The sequence below is a fragment of the Bombina bombina genome, chromosome 5 (genome assembly GCF_027579735.1).
Source record: "Bombina bombina isolate aBomBom1 chromosome 5, aBomBom1.pri, whole genome shotgun sequence".
Lineage (NCBI taxonomy): Eukaryota > Metazoa > Chordata > Amphibia > Anura > Bombinatoridae > Bombina > Bombina bombina.
This window is the reverse complement of record NC_069503.1, coordinates 206,689,580-206,710,978: the sequence shown is the minus strand read 5'-3', so window position 1 is coordinate 206,710,978 and position 21,399 is coordinate 206,689,580. Positions and strand designations below refer to the sequence as shown.

At 38.1% G+C, this 21,399-nt stretch overlaps 1 protein-coding gene across 1 annotated transcript in view; it reads right to left on the bottom strand.

The window, feature by feature from the left end:
* WDR37 (WD repeat domain 37) overlaps nucleotides 1-21,399 on the bottom strand; it is a gene marked incomplete in the record, with an annotated part of 556,897 nt that overhangs the window by 363,988 nt on the left and 171,510 nt on the right. Inside the window, 2 exon segments of the mRNA XM_053713841.1 lie at nucleotides 8,632-8,696; nucleotides 11,263-11,358. Of these exon segments, the coding sequence (XP_053569816.1) occupies nucleotides 8,632-8,696; nucleotides 11,263-11,358 (161 nt within the window).

Sequence of the window (21,399 nt, the reverse complement as noted above, 5' to 3'; positions counted from 1 at the left end):
GGTAATGGTATAAGAGTATACTCGTCGATCTGAAAAGGGAGGTAGGAGATGAATCCCTACGACCGATAACAGAGAACCATTGAAAAGATTTCCCATGAGTGAAAACCATAAAAATCAACAGGCAATACTCTCTTCACATCCCTCTGACAAACACTGTACACTGAGAGGAATTGGGCTTCAGAATGCTTAGAGGAGCTTATATAGAAGAAAATCATAAAAAATCAAGCACAAAACTTACTTTCACACCCTCCATAGGAGGCAAAGTTTGTAAAACTGAAGTATGTGTGTGGTGGGAGGTTGTATTTATAGGTATTTTGAGGTTTTGGAAACTTTGCCCCCTCCTGGTAGGAATGTATATCCTATACGTCACTAGCTCATGGACTCTTGCCATTTACAGAAAGAAACCTCCTCAGAAGATGGAGAATCAAACTCTATCCAGTTTAGAAGACATCATGGGATTCACAGCAACCGAAGGTTTAGAGTCATCTAAAGTAGCTAGGGACCTCCTTCAGTAATAACCGGAGGTGTTCCAGTTTAAATCTAAAATTTACCTCTTCAGATTCTGAGATTTTCCTGCCAAAGTGTCCAGAGTCTGAGATTTCACCTTCAGAAGCTACTGAAGTATGCTCCTCGTCAGACAAACGAGAAAGGTTTAACCACGCGCAGAATAAGAGGGGTCAGAAGCCTTACTAGCAGAGAAATGTTTAGATTTCCTCTTACGCTTGCCCCGAAGAAGGGAAAGCAGACAAAGCCGCCGATACTGCAGAAGTTATCTGTGCGGCAAAATCCCCTGGCAAATATACACCCCCAAGAGGTTAAGAGGACACGCAAAGGTACTGTATGTGAATCTGATAAAGCTTGGGACGTTTGAGAGAAAGCTGAGGCATATCCAGAACAGCAATATCCTGAGAGACATTAGTTTCACAAGGGATTTAAAGGGACAGTTCACACAAAAACTTTCTCACCTTTAATTATTCCAAATGATCCTTTTTACTGCTAGAGTGTATTAAATTGGTTGCAAGTAGCTCCTTTACCTCCTATTTCAGCATTTTGAAATAGCTGATTTAAGCTTGCGGTTTCCCAACCTATACTGAAGTTTTGATACTGAAGTATATGCTATTGACAAGCAAAGTAAACACAGTCAGCAGAAGAAGTTACACTCTCAGTGAGATGCAGGATAGTTAAGTAATAAAATGATCATTTTCCATTGTTCTCTCTCTTGTATTGAGCTATGGTGTTCCAGACAATTATAAGATAAGGAAGCAAGTCTGTGTACACCAAAGTTATAACATAATGAGATCTGATAATACCTTATGTTCAACCCCTTGTAATAGGCTGTGGTTTCAAAGCACAAAACCAGCTACTTCATATACACAAATAAACCCGAAAATGCAATTGCTCAAATATATTATACTCTGCAGGTAGTATAACAAGTCATTTAAAATACATTAATGAAAAACAATTTTACAGTGTACTGTCCCTTTAACTTGTCCTTATACTTTAAGGTCTCAGCTAAACAATTGGACAAAATTGCATAGGTAGTACAATTGGAACTTCTAAGCAAAGAAAACATTTTATTCACTATTAAATTGAAGAATATTTTTCAGATTCCATTGCAGATATCAGTTCCCACAAAAAAATAAAAATAAAATTTATAGTATAGAACAAATATAAATTCACTGGGAAAAAAAACTTTGAAAATATATCATCCAAAAAAGGGCACCTGTCACTTTAAACAAAAAAAACTCAGAGTGCTTCGAGGCTCCTACCGTACCGGAGTCAAAATAACCCACTACAAGGAAACTCTCCAGATTATGGTGACAGATTATGGCCCGGATTCCAATCAAACCGATCCGCCCCTTGCCATATGCTTTTACAATAAATGCTTAAATGACAAAAACTTCTTCCAACACAGTTTTCAAATAAAATTAAGTCTTAAGCAAACAGCTTAAAATTAACCCCTTAGTCTCTCTACAGGCCAGTGTTAAAGTGAAAGTAAATCTAGGATTGACTATTAAAACAAATAAAGGGGACTTTCATTCATGAAGTATAAGATACTTCATGTAGAAAGCTCCTCTTATTTGTTTCAATCGATCGCCGTTTCTTAGCTGCTATGGCAGCCCATGGCTAAAAATTTTTTTTGCTAAGGTGTGACTTTTTTTACCTCTTAGCCAATAGCTGTGCCGGTAAATCCGGCTTGGCCGACCATGGAAGCCGGATTTACCGCACGGCTATTGGCTACAAAGGGTGAAAAACAACACCTCTTAGAAAAACATTTTTTTAGCCGTCGGGCTGCTGTAGCAGCCAAGAATGGCTATCGATTTAAACAAGGAGCTTTCAACATGAAGTATCTTATACTTCATGAATGAAAGTCCCCCTTTATTTGTTTCAATAGTCAATCCTTGAATTGACTTTCACTTTATGCATACATTGTGCCTGCAATTCTGCCCCAAAAGTGTATCTAAGACAACTTAGATAGATAATCTATGGTCCTAAATTTGATCCACTAGAGGTTTTACCTCTAAAGTGCTATCCTTCAGAACCTAGAAGGAAAATGCACTTACCTGTGGAAACAGCTGCAGGTCAGGTAACAGCTACTAGGTCGTGAACGGTACTCCACCTCCCCGTCAGGAACCTGTAGTAAAAGAAAGAACAGAGTAGCTGACTCTGGCTTTCTACAGAGCGGTAGCAAAATGTTAGAAGTAAAGCAAAGACCTCCTCGCCGCCTTCTAACTGCTAAAAGCCATCAGTACTTTTACTCAAACGATTGACGTGGACACAGCTTGACCCTAATTCTTGCTTGCAGGGAAAGTACCCATAAAAGGATTATAATCTTCAGACACCAACTTCACACAACCTCCATTGACAGAGGCAAAGAGAATGACTGGGGATTATGGGTAAGGGAAGTTACACTTAATAGCTTTGCGGGGGTGCTCTTTGCCTCCTCCTGCTAGCCAGGAGTTGAATATACCACTAGTAATTGAATGACGTTGTGGTCTCTCCATGTCATAGGAAAGAAAATTCTACTGTAGACTGCCCCTTTAATTTACTGCTCATGCACTGAATTTCTGATATAAATTTTTTTCTAGAATTGTATAATGGAAAAACACACTTTGCATTCCCTTTAATCCATATGTAAACTATATACGGATTCCAATACATTTTAAACTCCCTTCTATGAGAATGTTTCCTTAAAAGGACCAGTAAATACAGATTTGCATAATCATTAAATGCATGATAAAAAGATAGCAATAGCACCAAGTCTGAACGTCAAATGAGTAGTAGATTTTTTTCTGACAAATTTCAAAGTTATGTCTATTTCCACTCCATCATGTGACAACCATAAGCCAATCACAAATGCATATACGTATATGCTGTGAATTCTTGCACATGCTCAGTAGGAACTGGTGACTCAAAAGTCTAAATATAAAAAGACTGTGCACATTTTGTTAATGGAAGTTAATTGTAAAGTTGTTTAAAATTGTCTGCTCTATCTGAATCATAAAAGTTTAATTTTGACTTGTCCCTTTAACTCAAGTCCTGCCATTAAAGGGCATATATGACAAATGGTTATATGACAATAAGGGATTATGAGCAAGGATATACAGAAGTTACATTGTCCCTTCTTCTATTCATTAGTTTGATTTCCCTCTAAACCAGTAAGCGAGACAATGATGAATGCAATTTTACCCTCACTGACATACTAAAAGCATTCATTTGAAATATTACTAAACAGCACAAAGGATTCTGGTCTTGGCTTACAAACCTGAATGCCTGCTTTTATCTGTATTATGGTCTTACCTGAATGACATTAACAATTTAATTAGCCTCTTGCATTTGTTGGCCATGCTTCAGGCTTTCAGATTAAATTTATTTCAAGCTGCTTTTTGTAGTAAGCATTTAATTATTATACAGTTCATAAAGAACATTTTAAATACCACTGTTTTATTTACGGTAAAACTGCACGTTATGCAGAACTGTATATCAAAAAATAAAAAATAAATAAAAAATAAAACAAAGACATGTTGTTAGATGGAACCAAAACCATTTTAATATTCTTTCAATTACTATTGGTTAAAGGGACAGTAAAGTCAAAATTAATCTTGAATTGGATTTGAGCGTGAAATTAAAAAAAAATCCAATTTGCCATTATTATCAATTTTGCTCAATAATTTTGACATCTTGTTAAAGGAATAGTCTAGTCAAAATTAAACTTTCATGATTCAGACAGAGCATGAAATTTTAAGCAACTTTCTAATTTAATCCTATTATCAAGTTTTCTTCATTCTCTTGGTATCTTTATTTGAAAAAGCAAGAATGTAATCATAGGAGCCGGCCCATTTTTAGTTCAGAATCTGGGTAGCACTTTGTGATTAGCGTCTAAATGTAGCCACCAATCAGCAAGCTCTACCCAGGTGCTGAACCAAAAATGCGACAGCTCCTATGCTTACATTCAAATAAAGATAATAAGAGCACAAAGAAAAATTGATAATAGGAGTAAATTAGAAAGCTGCTTAAAATTGCATGCTCTATCTGAATCATGAAAGTTTAAATTTGTTTAGACTATCCTTTAAAGAATAGTCCTAAATGAGCTCAGAGGCGTGCATGTATCCAGCCATCTGGCAGCAGTGTTTGCAACAATGTTTATAAGAATTTTATACACTGCCATAGAATGCTAAACCCTACTTAAGTTTACTTTACAACCAAGAGAACAAAGCAAATTTGATCATTGAAACATTCACCAATTCAACAGCATACCTAGAAATCAAAATGTAAACTTTCATGAATCAGATAGAGCATGCACCCGGAGACAACTTTTTTGTGACAAATTAAACCTTTTCAACGTCACAAGAGAGGTATGGGCCTGAAGGGGTTAATAGCCTGCAGCTCTGGTTCCCTTAACCTTGTAACTCTACAAAAAGACCTTAAAAGGGACACCACAATAACCCCCAAATCCTGTCCACACTGCTAACAATTTCTGCCACCACCAAAACTTCTAAATAAGATGGGGTGTTTTGGAACCACAATAACTCACACAATTAACAATTAGGTAACGTGTCTTTAACCTCGTCTCAACAGAGTGTGAATTCAGATATTAGAGCCCAAAGACAGAATGAGATTTCTATGTGTTTAATAACAATACAAGTTACACAGTGCCAAATTATAAAAACTTTCCAAAATAACATACAGCTACAAATTTACAAATTCTTTAAAAAAAATAATTGGGCCTTATAAAGAATACACACACAATATCAAACTTATTACCAAGTTCCTTTAGATGTTCATGATGTTAGCTGCTTGGGTCCCAGGGCAATTCTAACCCAGCCTTTCTGTTACATCAAGTTTAAAACTCAAATTCTCTTTGTCTTGTCAAAGTACCCGCCCTAGTCATAATTTATGACGAGTTAGCAAATGCACAGCTAGCCGTGGCTCACAGTCTAAGTCTCCAAGAGGAGGTGGAAGGAGGGGGTGGGTTTTGAAACTTCCTACACATTAAACAAAGAACATACAGTTCACATTAACCCTTTCCAGGCTGAGACCACAATACCACCTCTGCTGGGTAGCCAATCCAGGTATTAACTACTCCACAGGATTGTATCTTGACATTTTCAATTTACTTCTATCAAGTGTTCAAAATATAAAGAAGAGAAAGGCAGCTATTCCTTTTTAAAAAAAAAGCTATAGAGAACTTTACATTTCACTATTAAAAGGAATTTACTATCGGCTATATTACGAGTCGGTAAGGCTGTGGGGTGCTAACTAACGCTCCTTTTTTTCTTACCGCTCACTTAAGACAACGCTGGTATTACGAGTTTTCTGCAAGCCGGCGTTCGCCTCAGAAAAGTGAGCGTTGAGCAAAATTTTGCTCCACATCTCACCTCAATACCAGCGTTGCTTACGGTAGCGGTAAGCAGGTAAAACGTGCTCGTGCAAGATTTCCCCATAAGAAACAATGGGGTTGAGCTGGCTGAAAAAAAACCTAACACCTGCAAAAAAGCAGCGTAAAGCTCCTAACGCAGCCCCCATTGTTTCCTATGGGGAAAGAAAATTTACGTTTACACCTAACACCCTAACATGAGCCCCGAGTCTAAACACCCCTAACCTTACACTTATTAACCCCTAATCTGCCGTCCCCAACATTGTCGCCACCTACATTATATTATTAACCCCTAATCTGCCGCTCTGGACACCGCCGCCACCTACATTATACTTATGAACCCCTAATCTGATGCGCCCAACATCGCCGAACCCTACATTTTATTAATTAACCCCTAATCAGCCCCCCCAACGTAGCCGCAACTATATTAAATTTATTAACCCCTAATCTGCCACCGCCAACTTCGCCGCCACTATAATAAATTTATTAACCCCTAAACCCAAGTCTAACCCTAACCCCCCCTAACTTAAATATAAATTTAAATACATCTAAATAAATTTACTATAATTAACTAAATTCTTACCTGTAAAATAAACCCTAAGCTAGCTACAATATAACTAATAGTTACATTGTAGCTATCTCAGGGTTTATTTTTATTTTACAGGCAACTTTGTATTTATTTTAACTAGGTACAATAAGCAAAAAGGGCTATTTGTAATTTAGTATAGGGTAGGGAATTTTTTTATTTTGGGGGGGGGGGGTTATTTTATTAGGGGGATTAGATTAGGTGTAATTAGTTTAAAAATTTGTAATTTCTTTATTTTTTTGTAATTTAGTGTTCGTTTGTTTTTTGTACTTTAGTTTATTTAATTTAATTATATTAAATTGTAGTTAGTTTAGGTAATTAATTTAATTATAGTGTAGTGTTGGGTGTAATTGTAACTTAGGTTAGGGTTTATTTTACAGGTACATTTGTACTTATTTTAACTAGGTAGTTATTAAATAGTTAATAACTATTTAATAACAATAAATACAAAGTTGCCTGTAAAATAAAAATAAACCCTAAGCTAGCTACAATGTAACTATTAGTTATATTGTAGCTAGCTTAGGGTTTATTTTACAGGTAAGTATTTAGTTTTAAATAGGAATAATTTAGTTAATTGTAGTAATTTTATTTATATTTTTTTTAAATTATATTTAAGTTAGGGGGGTGTTAGGGTTAGATTTAGGGGTTAATACATTTAATATAGTAGTGGCGACGTTGGGGGCAGCAGATTAGGGGTTAATAAATGTAGGTAGGTGTCGGCGATGTTAGGGCCGGCAGATTAGGAGTTAATAAAATTTAACTAGTGTTTGCGAGGCGGGAGTGCGGCGGTTTAGGGGTTAATATATTTATTAAAGTGGCGGCGATGTCCGGTCAGCAGATTAGGGGTTAAACATTTTAGTTAAGTGTTTGCGATGTGTGGGGGGGCCTCGGTTTAGGGGTTAATAGGTAGTTTATAGGTGTTAGTGTAATTTTAGCACTTTAGTTAAGAGTTTTATGTTACGGCGTTAGCCCATAAAACTCTTAACTACTGACTTTTAAATGAGTCTGGAGAGGAGAGGGTCTACCGCTCACTTTTTCCAGCAATCGTAATACCGGCGTTAAGCAAATCCCATTAAAAAGATAGTATACGCAATTGACTTAAGGGGATTTGCGGTATGCTAAAATCGCGGAAAAAAAGTGAGCGGTACACCTGTACCTGCCTGACTCGTAATACCAGCGGGCATTAAAAAGCAGCGCTGGGACCCCTCAACGCTGCTTTTTAAGGTTAACGCAAGACTCGTAATCTAGGCGTATATGTTTAGTTGCATTCAGAGCTAAATAAATAGCATATGTATTAGAGTCTCCCTCACGTGATAAGGAAAAGCTACTATTGGAAGGGTCACATTCTCTTGAATTTTTTTCTAGAAGTGCTACAAAGTGTACATTGTGAGATATCATACTCTAACAACATTTTGTGAATCTGTTATAAATGTTAATTGATAAAAATCTTTGTAAGATACAACACAGAAGAATAAAAAAAACAAAAAAATAGTAACATAATAAAATTAAAGGGACAGTCTAGTCAAAATTAAACTTTCATGAATTAGATAATGCATGCATTTTTAAACCATTTACTTTTTTCAACAAATTTGCTTTGTTCTCTTGGTATTCTTTGATGAAAGCTAAACCTAGGTAGGCTCATATGCTAATTTCTAAGCCCTTGAAGGCCGCCTAATATCTTACTGCATTTTGACAGTTTTTCACAGCTAGACCGTGCTAGTTCATGTGTTCTATATAGACAACATTGTGCTCACTAACACGGATTTATGAGTCAGCAAAAATTAACTAAAATGTCTGTCAAAATAACATAAGGGGGCAGTCTGCAGAGGCTTAGATATAAAGTAATCAGAGGTAAAAAGTATATTAATATAACCATATTGGTTATGCAAAACGGGGGAATATTTTAAATAATACAAATTCTGGTTAGTAGACTGTCCCTTTAATTCATTGTTTCTCAGTCTGTCCAGAAATGCTAGTGTGCCAACATCCTCTGATGTCTTTTTTTAGTGACACACACTGTCACACTGAGTAACATTAAATAATATATAATTATACAGTATACAATTTCACATACATGCAAAATGATGAGATAAGTAATTGGGTTCTCAAAGAATTTGTCAATCCCAGTCAGTTACATTCTAAGACTTTTACAGGGAGACAATTTTACCTTGCTGGTTGATGCCTTGTAAGTGGTCTTCAACTTTTGAGAGAGCTGGCTTGTACTGTGACTAGCTGTGAAAAAGAACACAAATAAAATACTATACCACGGGATCGTAGCACATTATAGCAAGTTTCAATATTATTGCACCTGAAATCATTTACATTTACATATTATAAGAATTATTATTATAATCATTATCATAATCATTAAAATCATTATCAACATCATCATCATTATTAATACCAAGCTTGAATATGTCACAACTCTATAAAAGAGGCACATACAATACATGAAAAAGACAAAATGAAAAACCAAGAACTAAACCAGAGTTCTCTCTGTAGTGGGAAATTGCAATTAATGAATTGTTTGTGATCAGAGACAAAAGGTGCATCATTTGATGACAGAACATCAAGAAAAGGATGTATTATGAACTAGTGACACGTAAAGATTTTAAGAAATAAATGCTAAGGTTTCTCTGAAAAACAGAAATTTTGTAGAATATGTTAAAAAAGTTAGGGAGAAGAATTGTCATGCAAGACACATTTTAAATGATAGGCAGCGCTAATACGCCTCAAGTCATTGGCTCACCAGATATGTTCAGCTAGGTCTGTGGTGCCTTGCTGTTTTGGAGCGGAGTTTAAAAGGAACAGTGTACAATGATTTATTTAATGAGTCCCAAAAGAACCATTGTACCTGCTTGAATGTATTTGTTTACAAGATCCTTTACCATTATTTATTTCCTGTGTTATTCCCACCAGTACATCAGTACTCACTATATGCAAGAGAAATCACTTTCTCATCGACTATAAGAGGTACTAACATTTTTATTTTTATTTGCTATTTCTAAGAACTAATCTTTCTTTATACAGTGAGATATAAGATAAGGGAGACACTGGCCGAGCTTCAAGGGACATTTCAGATGACAAGCCTGCAACAGAAAGCTCAGAGGTATCAAAAGTTAGACAGCCCAGACTAGTTTGTTGCAGATAACTGATAAGCCCAGCTCACAAGCAATTGGTTACGCTCAGGCAGGGCCGGCCTGCATGCTCGATTGCGTGTGCAGTCTTAAATTCCGGCAGCGATGACAACCTTCTCCGCATTGATCCTCATAAATGGGGGACTTTATGGAGAAAGAGAAGCTCATTTGATGGGTCATGGTTTCAGTTAGCCGGAAAAGCTATTTCATATACAAAAATTAGCATAAAGGAGCAATTTTCCCATACATTTTAAGCTCTGCAGGTATTAAAACAAGTCTTTGGACCCATATTAAGGGGAATCACATTTTTAAGGTACACTGTCCCTTTAACTATGTATTTAACCACTTTGTAGATGTTAAAAATACAGTTACATGAAACAATTATACAATAACAAATTAAACAAATTAGAGCATTTACTTGTTGCACTTTTATTTCCCTTTAAATAATTTGCTCTGCCCTGCACAAAAACAAAGATGAGTAGATCATATTAATAAATTAAAGGGGTATTAATTTAAAAATGAAACATTCATGATTCAGATTGAATTATTTACAACTAAGTTTGCTCCTTTCCATGACAGCAAACTTAGGTAGGTTCAGGATCGTGCACGCTTCTAGAGAACTTTATGGCAGCAGTATTCTCAATAATGTTTAAATCATTATTATAAATAATGTGCTCCATACCTCAGTATACTCTCAGGTGCAACAAATTAGAGGAAGTAAAATTTGTACACTTCATCTGAATTTTGGAAATGTAATTTTGACATTTATGTTTCCTTTAAATGACTGAGATGAGGCAAAGAAATTTAGGCATTTTGCAGCATTTTGAAAAGTTAGGTTACAGATTCTGTTTTTTTTTTTTTTTTTTGGCTTTTTTTTAGGGAGTTTACACAAAAGCAAAAGGCGTTTATATTATCCTACATTTTTTAAAATTACATTAATTGAAATAAAAAAGTCACATAACCTCTTGTGTTGGAATATTAAAGACTGACAGAAAGCCACAAACATGTATGAATCTGTTATTTAAAATGTTTTTGTCTTAACATAAAGGGACATTAAACACTTTGAGATGGTAATATAAAATAATAAATTATATATATATATATATATATATATATATATATATATATATATATATATATATATATATATAACAAAAACAACTTTGCAACATGCTTCATTATTTATTTTGTCCAATTTTCCTGCAATTCCATTCTGAAATGGTGAGCTTTTCAGTTCCTGTTAGAAATGGCAGTGCAGAACACTGTTCTATTCCACACAGCCATTGGCTGTTCACTCTATTGACCTATTTATAACCGTCTCTAATTGGCCACAGCAAAGAAGGTAACCTAAGTTACAACATGGCAGCTCCCATTGTTTTATACACACCAAAACTTAACACTTATTTTGTCAATATTTAAACAGCTAATGAAATGTAAAAAAAAAACATCTACATGCTATTCTCAGACTAATCTTTTCTTTGAATGATCATTCAAGCTAGCATGTATTTAGTGTTTAATGTCCCTTAAATGTTTACTTTCCAGTTATTTTCATTGTTAAGAAATGTGATTGATTATACATTTGAAACTGTATTTGGTTTCGAATTGCATTTGAGATAATATCAACTCTTCAACTTAAAAGGCAGTAACTAATTGTCACTTACCTTTTGTTTTCATTTGTCCCTTGCTTAATTCTGCTCCATCCACAGTCTGCCCTTCAACTGCTAATCTTTCATTCAGTGTATCAATTTCACGACGTACTTTTGGAAACAAAAATATACACTTCAAGTTCTAACAATATCACTAATTAAAACTTAATACAATTATATATACAGTGATTGCTTAAATAAGAGCAGGAGCTTAGTTACATCTGACTGACCACAGCAAAAGACATAAGGCAAACATATTCAAGAGGGTTTTAAGAGGTATATCTCTGGACTGCTCTGCTATTGTAAAAAACTACAGAACAAAATCTATTTTTAATTAATTTATTTTGCAATGCAGGGCTTAACTGTAGATTTATACTGTGCATTTATTAAAAAAACACTTTAATAAAAAAAATATAACCCTGTAAAACACTGCAACTGTAGATTTATTTAAATTACATAGTTACTTATTCAGTATGTATGCATAGAAGGGATTCCAGCAGTACTTCAAACTCTACCTATTTCTTCAGAGAATTCTTCTTCTTCTAAGCAAGAAGTAACAAGTAAATTCCCATCCACAAGAATATCTATTAGGTAGTCGCTATATATATATCTATATCTCTCTCTCTCAATCAATCTCTCTCTCTCAATCAATCTCTCTCAATCAATCTCTCTCAATCAATCTCTCTAACGCTCTCTCTCTCTAACTCTCTCTCTCTCTAACTCTCACTCTAACTGTAACTCTAACTGTAACTCTCACTCTAACTGTAACTCTCACTCTATATATATATATATATATATATATATATATATATATATATATATATATAAATATATATAAATCACACTGCAAAGTAATGCAAATAATAAAAGTTTCTTACTTAAATAAAACTATATACATATCATGGCTAAAGGTAAAAGAAAACAAAGCTAATCTCATCATTAAGAGGGTTCCTCCCTTAAAAAATCAACTTCCTTCCTGTCATTTTTCTAAAAGATCTTATCTCTGGTAAGCATTAATTTTGTTTTCTCTTGTAAGGTGTATCCAGTCCACGGATTCATCCATTACTTGTGGGATACCAATACCAAAGCTATAGGACACGGATGAAGGGAGGGACAAGGCAGGCGCTTCAACGGAAGGCACCACTGCCTGTAAGACCTTTCTCCCAAATATAGCCTCCGAAGAAGCAAAAGTATCAAATTTGTAGAATTTAGAAAAAGTATGAAGCGAAGACCAAGTCGCCGCCTTACAAATCTGTTCAACAGAAGCCTCATTCTTAAAAGCCCATATGGAAGCCACTGCTCTAGTGGAATGAGCTGTAATTCTTACAGGAGGCTGCTGGCCAGCAGTCTCATAAGCTAAGCGGATTATACTTCTTAACCAAAAGGAAAGAGAAGTTGCCGAAGCCTTTTGGCCTTTCCTCTGTCCAGAGTAGACAACAAACAATGCAGATGTTTGACGAAAATCTTTAGTAGCTTGTAAATAAAACTTTAAAGCACGAACCACGTCAAGATTGTGTAATAGACGTTCGCTCCTTTTTTGAAGAAGAAGGATTAGGACACAGTGACGGAACAACAATCTCCTGATTGATATTCTTATTAGATACCACCTTAGGAAGAAACCCAGGTTTGGTACGCAACACTACCTTATCTGCATGGAAGATCAGATAAGGGGAATCACACTGCAAGGCAGATAACTCTGAAACTCTTTGAGCCGAAGAGATAGCTACCAAGAACAGAACTTTCCAAGATAACAGCTTGATATCTATGGAATGCAGAGGTTCAAACGGAACCCCTTGAAGAACTTTAAGAACTAAATTTAAACTCCATGGCGGAGCAACAGGTTTAAACACAGGCTTGATTCTAACTAAAGCCTGACAAAACGCCTGAACGTCTGGAACATCCGCCAGACTCTTGTGCAAAAGAATAGACAGAGCAGAAATCTGTCCCTTTAAGGAACTAGCTGACAATCCCTTCTCCAATCCTTCTTGGAGAAAAGACAATATCCTGGGAATCCTGACTTTACTCCATGAGTAACCCTTGGATTCACACCAATGAAGATATAAACACCATATCTTATGATAGATTTTCCTGGTGACAGGCTTTCGAGCCTGAATTAAGGTATCGATGACCGACTCGGAAAAACCACGCTTAGATAAAATCAAGCGTTCAATCTCCAAGCAGTCAGACGCAGAGAAATTAGATTTGGATGTTTGAAGGGACCTTGAAGTAGAAGGTTCTGCCTCAGCGGCAGAGTCCATGGTGGAAAGGATGACATGTCCACCAGATCTGCATACCAAGTCCTGCGTGGCCACGCAGGAGCTATCAAAATCACCAAAGCTCTCTCCTGCTTGATCTTGGCAATCAGCCGAGGGAGCAGAGGAAACGGTGGAAACACATAAGCCAGGCTGAAGGAACAGGGCGCTGCTAGAGCATCTATCAGCGCTGCCTGGGGATCCATTGACCTGGACCCATAACAAGGAAGTTTGGCGTTCTGACGAGACGCCATAAGATCCAGTTCTGGTTTGCCCAATAGTTTAATCAGCTGGGCAAATACCTCCAGATGGAGCTCCCACTCCCCCGGATGAAAAGTCTGCCGACTTAGAAAATCCGCCTCCCAGTTCTCTACTCCTGGGATATGGATAGCTGAGAGATGGCAAGAGTGAACCTCTGCCCATAGAATTATCTTTGAAACCTCCAATATTGCCAGGGGGCTCCTTGTTCCCCCATGATGGTTGATGTAGGCTACAGTTGTCCGACTGAAATCTGATGAACCTGACCGCAGCTAGCTGAGGCCAAGCCTGAAGAGCATTGAATATCGCTCTTAATTCCAGAATGTTTATTGGAAGGAGAGCCTCCTCCTGAGCCATGAGCCCTAAGCCTTCAGGGAGTTCCAGACTGCACCCCAGCCCAGAAGGCTGGCATCTGTCATTACTATAGTCCAATCTGGCCTGCCGAAGCTCATCTCCTGGGACAGATGGACCTGAGATAGCCACCAGAGAAGAGAATCCCTGGTTTCTTGATCCAGATTTAGTAGAGGGGACAAATCTGTGTAATCCCCATTCCACTGACTGAGCATGCAAAGTTGCAGCGGTCTGAGATGTAGGCGGGCAAACGGTACTATGTCCATTGCCGCTACCATTAAACCGATTACTTCCATACGCTGAGCCACTGAAGGACGAGAAGTGGAATAAAGAACACGGCAAGAGTCTAGAAGTTTATCAGGCCTTCGTTAGGTAAATCTTCATTTCTACCGAATCTATCAGAGTACCTAGGAATGAAACTTTTGTTAGAGGTGATAGAGAGCTCTTTTCTTTGTTCACCTTCCACCCATGGGACCTCAGAAATGCCAGAACAATGTCCGTGTGGGACCTGGCAACTTTAAAAGTCGACACCTGTATCAGAATGTTGTCTAAGTAAGGGGCTACTGCTATACCCCACGGCCTTAGGACCCGAAGGGAAGAGCCACAAACTGGTAGTGCCTGTCTAGAAAGGCAAACCTGAGAAAACGATGATGATCTTTGTGTATCGAGATGTGAAGATAAGCATCCTTTAGGTCTACCGTAGTCATATATTGACCCTCCTGGATCATAGGAAGGATGGTTCGAATAGTCTCCATCTTGAAGGATGGAACTCTGAGAAATTTGTTTAAGATCTTGAGATCTAAGATTGGTCTGAATGTTCCCTCTTTCTTGGGAACTACAAACAGATTTGAATAGAAGCCCTGATCCTGTTCCTCCTGCGGAACTGGGTGGATCACTCCCATAATTAGAAGGTCTTGAACACAATGTAAGAATGCCTCTCTCTTTATCTGGTTTGCAGATAAAAGTGAGAGATGAAATCTCCCTTTTGGGGGAGAGGTTTTGAATTCCAGAAGATAACCCTTGGACACAATTTCCAATGCCCAGGGATCCTGGACATCTCTTGCCCAAGCCTGGGCAAATAGAGAGAGTCTGCCCCCTACTAGATCCGTTTCCGGATCAGGGGCTGCTCCTTCATGCTGTCTTAGAGGCAGCAGCAGGCTTTTTGGCCTGTTTCCCCTTGTTCCAAGCCTGGTTAGGTCTCCAGACCGGCTTAGACTGGGCAAAAGTTCCCTCTTGTTTTGTGTTAGAGGAAGTTGAAGCTGCGCCACTCTTGAAATTTCGAAAGGGCCGAAAACTAGACTGTTTGGTCCTTAATTTGTTGGACCTGTCTTGAGGAAGGGCGTGACCTTTTCCTCCAGTGATGTCAGAAATGATCTCCTTCAGTCCAGGCCCGAATAGGGTCTGTCCTTTGAAGGGAAAGTTGAGAAGTTTAGACTTTGAAGTCACGTCCGCTGACCAGGATTTAAGCTATAGCGCCCTACGCGCCTGAATAGCAAAACCTGAATTTTTAGCCGTTCGCTTCGTTAAATGAACAACGGCATCAGAAACAAATGAATTGGCTAGCTTAAGGGCCCTAAGCTTGTCAATAATATCTTCCAACGGGGTTTCAACCTGTAGAGCCTCCTCTAGGGACTCAAACCAGAAAGCCGCGGCAGCAATGCATGCAAGAGGATAGAGAATAAAACCTTGTTGAATAAAAATTTTCTTAAGGTAACCCTCTAATTTTTTATCCATTGGATCTAGAAAAGCACAACTGTCCTCGACAGGGATAGTGGTACGCTTAGCTAGAGTAGAAACTGCTCCCTCCACCTTAGGGACCGTCTGCCATAAGTCCTGTGTAGCGGCGTCTATAGGAAACATCTTTTTAAAAACAGGAGGGGGAGAGAATGGTACACCTGGTCTATCCCATTCCTTAGTAATGATTTCAGAAAACCTTTTAGGGATTGGAAAAATATCAGTGTAAGTAGGTACTGCATAATATTTATCCAATCTACATAATTTCTCTGGGACTACAATAGTGTCACAGTCATCCAGAGTTGCTAAAACCTCCCTGAGCAATACGCGGAGGTGTTCAAGCTTAAATTTAAATGTAGACATAGCAAAATCAGATTGAAGTATCTTCCCTGAATCAGAAAAATCACCCACAGATTGAAGCTCCCCTGCTTCAGCTTCAGTATAATGTGAGGGTGTATCAGACATAGCTACTAAAGCATCAGAGAGCTCTGTATTTATTCTAGTCCCAGAGCTGTCTCGCTTTCCTTGCAATCCTGGCAGTTTAGATAATACCTCTGTAAGGGTATGATTCATAACTGCCGCCATGTCTTGCAAGGTATACGCAATGGGCACGCTAGATGTACTAGGCGTCCCCTGAGCGGGATTTATAGGATCTGACACGTGGGGAGAGTTAGACGGCATAACTTCCTCCTTGTCAATTTCTTCTGGTGATAAATTTTTTAAAGCCAGAATATGGTCTTTGTAATCTATAGTAAAATCAGTGCATTTGGTACACATTCTAAGAGGGGGTTCCACAATGGCTTCTAAACATAATGAACAATGAGTTTCCTCTATGTCAGACATGTTTAAAGAGACTAGTAATGAGACCAGCAAGCTTGGAAAACACTTTAATAACTGTGAACACGCAAAAAATAAAAACGGTACTGTGCCTTTAAAAGAAAAAAACAATCACAGAAACTGCAAAACAGTGAAAAAAGCAGTAAATCTTAGGAAATTTTGACAGTGTGTATAATAGGCTAAAAGAGCATTGCACCCACTTGCAAATGGATGATTAACCCCTTAGTTTCAAAACCGGATCAAAAAAACAATATAAAACGTTTTTAAACAGTCACACCAAACTGCCACAGCTCTACTGTGGCCCTACCTGCCTATACAACTACTTTGGAAGGCACAAAAACCCTATAGAAAGGTCCTAAATGTTCAGGGGACTCCTTCAGGGAAGCTGGATGTCTCAAACAGCAAAAACTAATGCGCAATTTAGGCGCGAAAATAGGCCCCTCCCAACCTGTACTCACAGTGAGAGGGCCCTAAAAAACTATCCCTAGGCAAAATCTAGTCAGCCATGTGGAAAAAACTGGCGCCCAGAATAAAGTTTTAATACCAATATGTAATAAACCTTCATACACCTTCAAGCAAACGTTATATCTATTCAGTAATGTGAGTAAATAATAAAAATATTACCCTTTACAGCAAGCATGATACCAGTCGTTATTAAATCACTGTAATCAGGCTTACCTTAAGTAAATCCGGTATTGTCAGCATTTTCTAGCATATCATTTCTCTAGAAAAATTTAAAACTGCACATACCTCAGAGCAGGAGACCCTGCACGCTATTACCCCCAGCTGAAGTTACCCATCTCTTCAGTTATGTGTGAGAACAGCAATGGATCTTAGTTACAACCTGCTAAGATCATCAAAGACCACATGCAGACTCTTCTTTAACTTTCTGCCTGAGGCTAAAATAGTACAACTCCGGTACCATTTGAAAATAACAAACTTTTGATTGAAGATAAACTACATTAATGCACCACATCTCTCTAGCTACTTCCCTTGTCGAGAGCTGCAAGAGAATGACTAGGAGGTGGCAGTTAGGGGAGGAGCTATATAGACAGCTCTGCTGTGGGTGATCCTCTTGCAGCTTCCTGTTGGGAAGGAGAATATCCCACAAGTAATGGATGAATCCGTGGACTGGATACATCTTACAAGAGAAATGGGTACAGGTGCACGTTTTGATCAACCCGGTCCTCTGTGTCTAATAACTTATTAACCAACCTATATATTCATCATTTCGGCCTTGTTCATATTCCACCACATGTGTTTTGTTCTCTTCAGTTCCACTACCTCAAACTACTTTAGGAACAGCTAGAGTTAATTGTAGATCCAGTGTTCCTCGAAAGCATCCTGCACAGGTGTTTACATCTTCCACCAACATCAATAAATCTTTTCAACTATGTTACAGGTCTTCCACTTATCTCACAGAGGTTCATTACACTAACATTCAATAACAGTCACAAATGAGGGTCATGGTCAAGGAAACGTGAAAGCATTATTGAGAAGAAAACCAAATGTGTCTTTTATGACGTCGCTTAATCTTTAAAAAAAAAAAAAAAATACAAATTATAAAAACTCTTGTATATCAAGCTAAACAATGTGTCTGCATTTAAAACTTTGTACATGAAAATGTGTATAATTCAGTGCTTGAAACACTACTTCTGAAATGCTTTCGTCAAAATTGAGCATTGTTTGACATAAGACATTTGGGCTAAAATAGGCTGTATCTTATGTGATCAATCTACCATAAAAGACGTTATAACCATATCTGGTCTTTTTCTTTGGCCAGTAAGCACAAAAGCCATAACAGATGGCGGGACAACCAGATGTCTTCCCCTTACACAATATGTCAAACATATGTCTGGGATAGGCTTTAAAAATTATTTGTCTAGAATTTTAAGGTTTCAAAGTCTTTTTTTAATGAGACCAGTCTGATCCAGTTAAGAAAAGTTTTTCTCCGTGAAAGACACAAAAGGATTAAAATGAAATATACCACAGGCAGGAAACCCTTTTCCTACTTAGTTGAATATTTGTTTTTTGTACAATACGCAAAAAGTTCTTACTGCCCAGTTTGTAAAGAAGAAGCTCCAAGTCTTTCTGATTTAAATAAATAATTTCGGTATCTTCACGGACGAAAAAAATAATCTTGGTTGTGCACAAAATCTTCTTTTAAACTACCAAGAATAGAGGTCTACAAGAACAGTAACAATTTCTGATACGGATAATGTAAAAGATATGGCCACTCAATTAAAATGATTTGCACTTAAGGTGTATTAGTTACTTTATAATTCAATTACCAAATATCTGTAGATGGGGGTTAACACAGCCGCTTAGGATTTAAAGCAGAATTTTGAGGTTGTGAAAGAAAGAGGAAGCCAACAAGGCAGGCACAAAGACATGTGAATCAAACCTGCATACCACAGCCACGCCAAAGCAATAAGAATGACTGAAGCTTGTTCTTTGGCTTTAAAATATATCTTTTGCAAACCCCAGCATCTATCAGGTCAAAAACCTCCTGGTTCAGAGACCACTCCCCCATTGGAGGCACTGGTGTCTGAGAAAGCCAGCCTGCCACTTGTTCACTAGAAACAAATAAAGGATATTTGCCTGGGTTTGGGCCAAATCTAAAGAGGACTGAAGACTGTGCAGAGTTCTAGAAGGTTTATTGTTAACCTTGCCACCTGAGGAGACCAAACTCACAGCTTTCTCTGGGGCAACACCCGTTCAGCACCCCAACTTTTCAGGCTGGCATCTGTGATGATCACTACCCATGCTGACCAAAGAAATGAAAGCGCCCTGAATAACCAGGTAAAGTCTGTCTTGTGATAAAACAGGATCTTCTGAGGAGGATCCTTGTAGTATCCATTTCACTGATACAGAATCTGCAATTGGAGAAACCAAAGATTAAATCTGGCAAGTGGGTCTGCATCTGAGGCAGCAAACATGAGCCCCACAATTTCCATGTGTTGAGCAACGGAAGGAAGAGGACTGAGTTGAAGTTGAGCACAAGCCTGCTGCATTGGCGTGTGAGTGACAGACATTTAGTCAATGAGAATTTGTGGCTAAGTTCTAGGGGGCACTAATGGTAACCCAGAAGATGTAATGTATCAAAAGATTGTATAATGAAAATATTGCAAAGTATCAGTCAAGCCGCAAACTGGATTTCAGTTCACTAGGGCTGCTCCTCTTCAAATTGTTGGGAACCTCAGACAGATCACTGAAAACAAAACACAAAAGGGTACCTCATACTGTAGACAGTATATTCAAAACAAGAAATTAAATATCCCAAATGGGTAACTCGCAATTAGGATAGGACTACCAAAAAACAGAATTTATGCTTACCTGATAAATGTCTTTCTCCAACGGTGTGTCCGGTCCACGGCGTCATCCATAACTTGTGGGAATATTCTCTTCCCCAACAGGAAATGGCAAAGAGCACAGCAAAAGCTGTCCATATAGTCCCTCCCAGGCTCCGCCCCCTCAGTCATTCGACCGACGGTTAGGAGAAAAAAAGGAGAAACTATAGGGTGCCGTGGTGACCGTGGTGACTGTAGTGTATAGAGAAAGAAATTTTTCTAACCTGATTAAAAAACCAGGGCGGGCCGTGGACCGGACACACCGTTGGAGAAAGTAATTTATCAGGTAAGCATAAATTCTGTTTTCTCCAACATTGGTGTGTCCGGTCCACGGCGTCATCCATAACTTGTGGGAACCAATACCAAAGCTTTAGGACACGGATGAAGGGAGGGAGCAAATCAGGTTACCTAAACAGAAGGCACCACGGCTTGCAAAACCTTTCTCCCAAAAATAGCCTCCGAAGAAGCATAAGTATCAAATTTGTAGAATTTGGCAAAAGTATGCAGAGAAGACCAAGTCGCTGCCTTACATATCTGATCAACAGAAGCCTCGTTCTTGAAGGCCCAAGTGGAAGCCACAGCCCTAGTAAAGTGAGCTGTGATTCGTTCAGGAGGCTGCCGTCCGGCAGTCTCATAAGCCAATCGGATGATGCTTTTCAGCCAGAAAGAAAGAGAGGTAGCAGTAGCTTTTTGTCCTCTCCTCTTACCAGAAAAAACGACAAACAAAGAAGAAGTTTGTCTGAAATCCTTTATTGCTTCTAAATAGAACTTTAAAGCACGGACTACATCTAAATTGTGTAACAAACGTTCCTTCTTTGAAACTGGATTCGGACACAAAGAAGGAACAACTATTTCCTGGTTAATATTCTTGTTGGAAACAACTTTTGGAAGAAAACCAGGCTTGGTACGCAAAACAACCTTATCTGAATGAAACACCAGATAGGGTGGATCACACTGCAAAGCAGATAATTCAGAAACTCTTCTAGCAGAAGAAATAGCAACCAAAAACAGAACTTTCCAAGATAGTAACTTGATATCTATGGAATGTAAGGGTTCAAACGGAACCCCTTGAAGAACTGAAAGAACTAAATTTAGACTCCAGGGAGGAGTCAAGGGTCTGTAAACAGGCTTGATTCTGACCAAAGCCTGTACAAAAGCTTGTACATCTGGCACAGCTGCCAGTCGTTTGTGTAACAAGACAGATAAAGCAGAAATCTGTCCTTTTAGAGAACTCGCTGACAATCCCTTATCCAAACCTTCTTGGAGAAAGGAGAGGATCTTAGGAATTTTAATCTTACTCCAGGAGAATCCCTTGGATTCACGCCAACAGATATATCTTTTCCATATTTTATGGTAAATCTTTCTAGTCA